The 2,896-nt window shown below is 33.3% G+C and overlaps 1 protein-coding gene across 1 annotated transcript in view; it reads left to right on the forward strand.

Moving 5' to 3' along the window:
* The window catches only part of LOC110037330 (protein STRUBBELIG-RECEPTOR FAMILY 6-like), a 7,408-nt gene extending 4,576 nt beyond the window's left edge, over positions 1 to 2,832 (forward strand). Inside the window, exon 4 of the mRNA XM_020741988.1 lies at positions 2,607 to 2,832. Within this exon, the coding sequence (XP_020597647.1) occupies positions 2,607 to 2,832 (226 nt within the window). The remainder of the gene's footprint in view (positions 1 to 2,606) is intronic.
* The last annotated feature ends 64 nt before the right edge of the window (positions 2,833 to 2,896 follow it).

A 2,896-nucleotide genomic window follows, 5' to 3' on the forward strand; every position in this document is an offset into this window, starting at 1 on the left:
AAATATAATTGAGCAAAGAGTATGGGCCGGGGGACCATTACATTCAATTATGCTTCACATGAGCTATGTGATATATATAAATCCAATGATTTTGAAAGAAATATGTGACGAGGTGCATATTTATATTGTTGCTTTATGAAGTGTATTCATCACAAGAAATTAGCTTAAAAATATGAAGGAACCAGCTATTTATTTACTATTGAATTATTAGTTTTTATGGTGGGAAGATTTGCATACCCATGCCAACAAAAATGATACAGGGGCATGTATATACATACCATATAATTCTTATGTATATATTTATCCAACACCTAAACATTCATGTACATGTCTACGGTGTACCACTCAAATATTTATGCTTCATTTAATCTGTCGGTGAAGCTCTGTTTTGTTTAGTGCAGTGTCGACGCCTCAAAAATTTGGACATTATGGATCGCACAGGCTCAGCTCCATCTACAGAACTGAATTTTGAAGAAGCTTCGCCGAAGTTCCCTCAAACAAAGCATGCATGCAAATTTCTCAAGGAGGTATTGTTAGAATATTTTGATATTTTTTTGATAGAGTTATATTAGTTTTATGACTGGTCTTATAATTTTCTTTTTTAATTGATATATCATTAACAAATTTTTCATCAAACACGAATTTTGATGCCTGATATGAGTCTCGAGATAATATTTTGAGCAAGAAGTGTTGATAAAAAGTCAATCAAAACTCCAATTTTTAATAAACATGCAATCAAACTGACTGGCTCGACGAGACGGACCCAATGGTATCAAATTGGTCTAATTCGAGTCAAATCATGATCAGATCAAGTCCTTAAACCACATTTGGAAGCTTTTCGAGAATATTTGAAAAGACAAACCAATGTCAAATTTGACGAGTTCATAGTCGAATCGAGCATCTCCTCGACAAGATGAATCCAATGAGCACAGGATTGCTCAATTCCGACATCATTAAGACACTCAAATGTTCATCAAATGTCTTCTAATCGAGGGAAGCTCTTCGAGTTGTTTGATCAAAGTAGTTGATATTCTTGCATTAATTGAACACATAACTCTATAAATAGAGCCAAATCTCTCTCGTGAGGGGGGGGGGCTTGAGACATGAAGCTTTAAGAAAGAGCTGAAATCCAACATCGCTCTTATTGTCATTGATCACCGCCAACAACAGTTAACCACCGCTGATCGTCGTCGATCGTAACCAACCACTGTCAACTACCACTCATTGGTTGTCTCCGATCAGTATAGTTCACTTTCTGTTCTTTGCAACAAGTTTATCCACACATTGATGTTGTAATTCAAAAGACTTTATAATCATTTTCTGTCTGTAGGACAAGAAGTCTCTGTAATCATCAAATTATAATAGATTTTTACAATTAGGCTAGACCCCTGTGGTTTTTCCCTTTCTGAGTTTTCCACGTCAAAATTTTTGGCGTCTCTCCTGGTTATTTTCATCTATCTGAGTGTGTGTTGAATCTTCGTGCAATGTTAAAACGATAAACTATTACTCTACTGCTACGAATCTTCTAGCACGCATCGATAATTTATTTTCTGTTATGATTATATTTATGATTTTATAATGATTTATTTGTATTTCATTAATAATTTAGTTATATCTATCTCATAATTTAATAATATTATTTGGCCATTTGATTGCATTAATGTAAGACATTAGTAATAGGTGTGTTATAAAAATAATTTTTTTTTGTATTAATAAAAAATATTAATTTTGCACACACTAAACCCTATACTCGAAAAAAAAAATTTTGATTCACACATTTATAGTACTAAAATAAAATAATAAATGAAAAATATTAATAAATAATCGAATAAAGAAAAATGAGACCTAATCCTAAATATTTTTAATAAATTTGCCAATTCAATTTTTGAGCCAATTGTCCAATATTGCCTGAGCTCTCTTATTTTGGAGAAATATTTGTGTACGAAAAATGTACGCAGAGTTGCATACATTTTAGGTTATTCGGAGGGTATAACTATGTTACACTTAAGTTAAACCTAAAATATACACAACTCTGCGTATTTTTTCCGTACGTAAATATTTATCCTTATTTTGACACAATTACACGCGACAAAGTTCTATTTTTTTTTAAATATAAAATATTTTATATATGTTTTTCAAGACTTAAAATTATATTTTTATATTATGTTCCTCCTATCTGAGGATTGGAGCAGGTCAACTAACCATTTCTATTAAAAAAACACACGAATCGCTATAGGATTTATGGGTCATCGAGCACTAATTTGTGTTATGATTATATTAATGATTTTTATGACAAGTACATTGTATTTCATTAATAATTTAGCTATACCTATCACATAGTTTAATTATATTATTTGGCCATGTGATTGCATTATCGCTCAATACATGATAACATGAGGTAAGAAATTAGTGATAGGAGTGTTATAAAAATAATTTCTTATTTTCTTTTTGTATTAATGAAAAATATGTAATATATCCTTGAATAATTTTTTCTAAGAGCTTAATGAAATTTATAATTTAAATATTTGAATTTAGCAATTTACCAATAAAAGGAAATTGTGTAAGAAAGTCGAGCTAAGTTAACTTTGGGTATGTTTGGGGCGGAGGTTTTCGCATGGCGCGGGGAGCGATCGCGAATCTCGGCCGTTTGGGGCGAAGGCTTTTGCGCGGCGGTATGCCTTTTTGGCGAAACGCGGGCAGCAGATTGAACCCTGCGGCCTGCATTCGAGCGATGGATTATTACCCTGGTTACCCTTTGTCACTGCAGAGATGTGGGAGAAACTAGAGATGCTGGAGAATAGAGATGGCTTTGCTCCGTCGCCATTGCCATGAACTCCCATTTCACCATAGTAGGAGAAGACAGCAGGCAACAGCGCCTGCGATTCACCCTCTTTCC

This window comes from Phalaenopsis equestris, unplaced genomic scaffold (genome assembly GCF_001263595.1).
Source record: "Phalaenopsis equestris unplaced genomic scaffold, ASM126359v1 Scaffold000002, whole genome shotgun sequence".
NCBI lineage: Eukaryota > Viridiplantae > Streptophyta > Magnoliopsida > Asparagales > Orchidaceae > Phalaenopsis > Phalaenopsis equestris.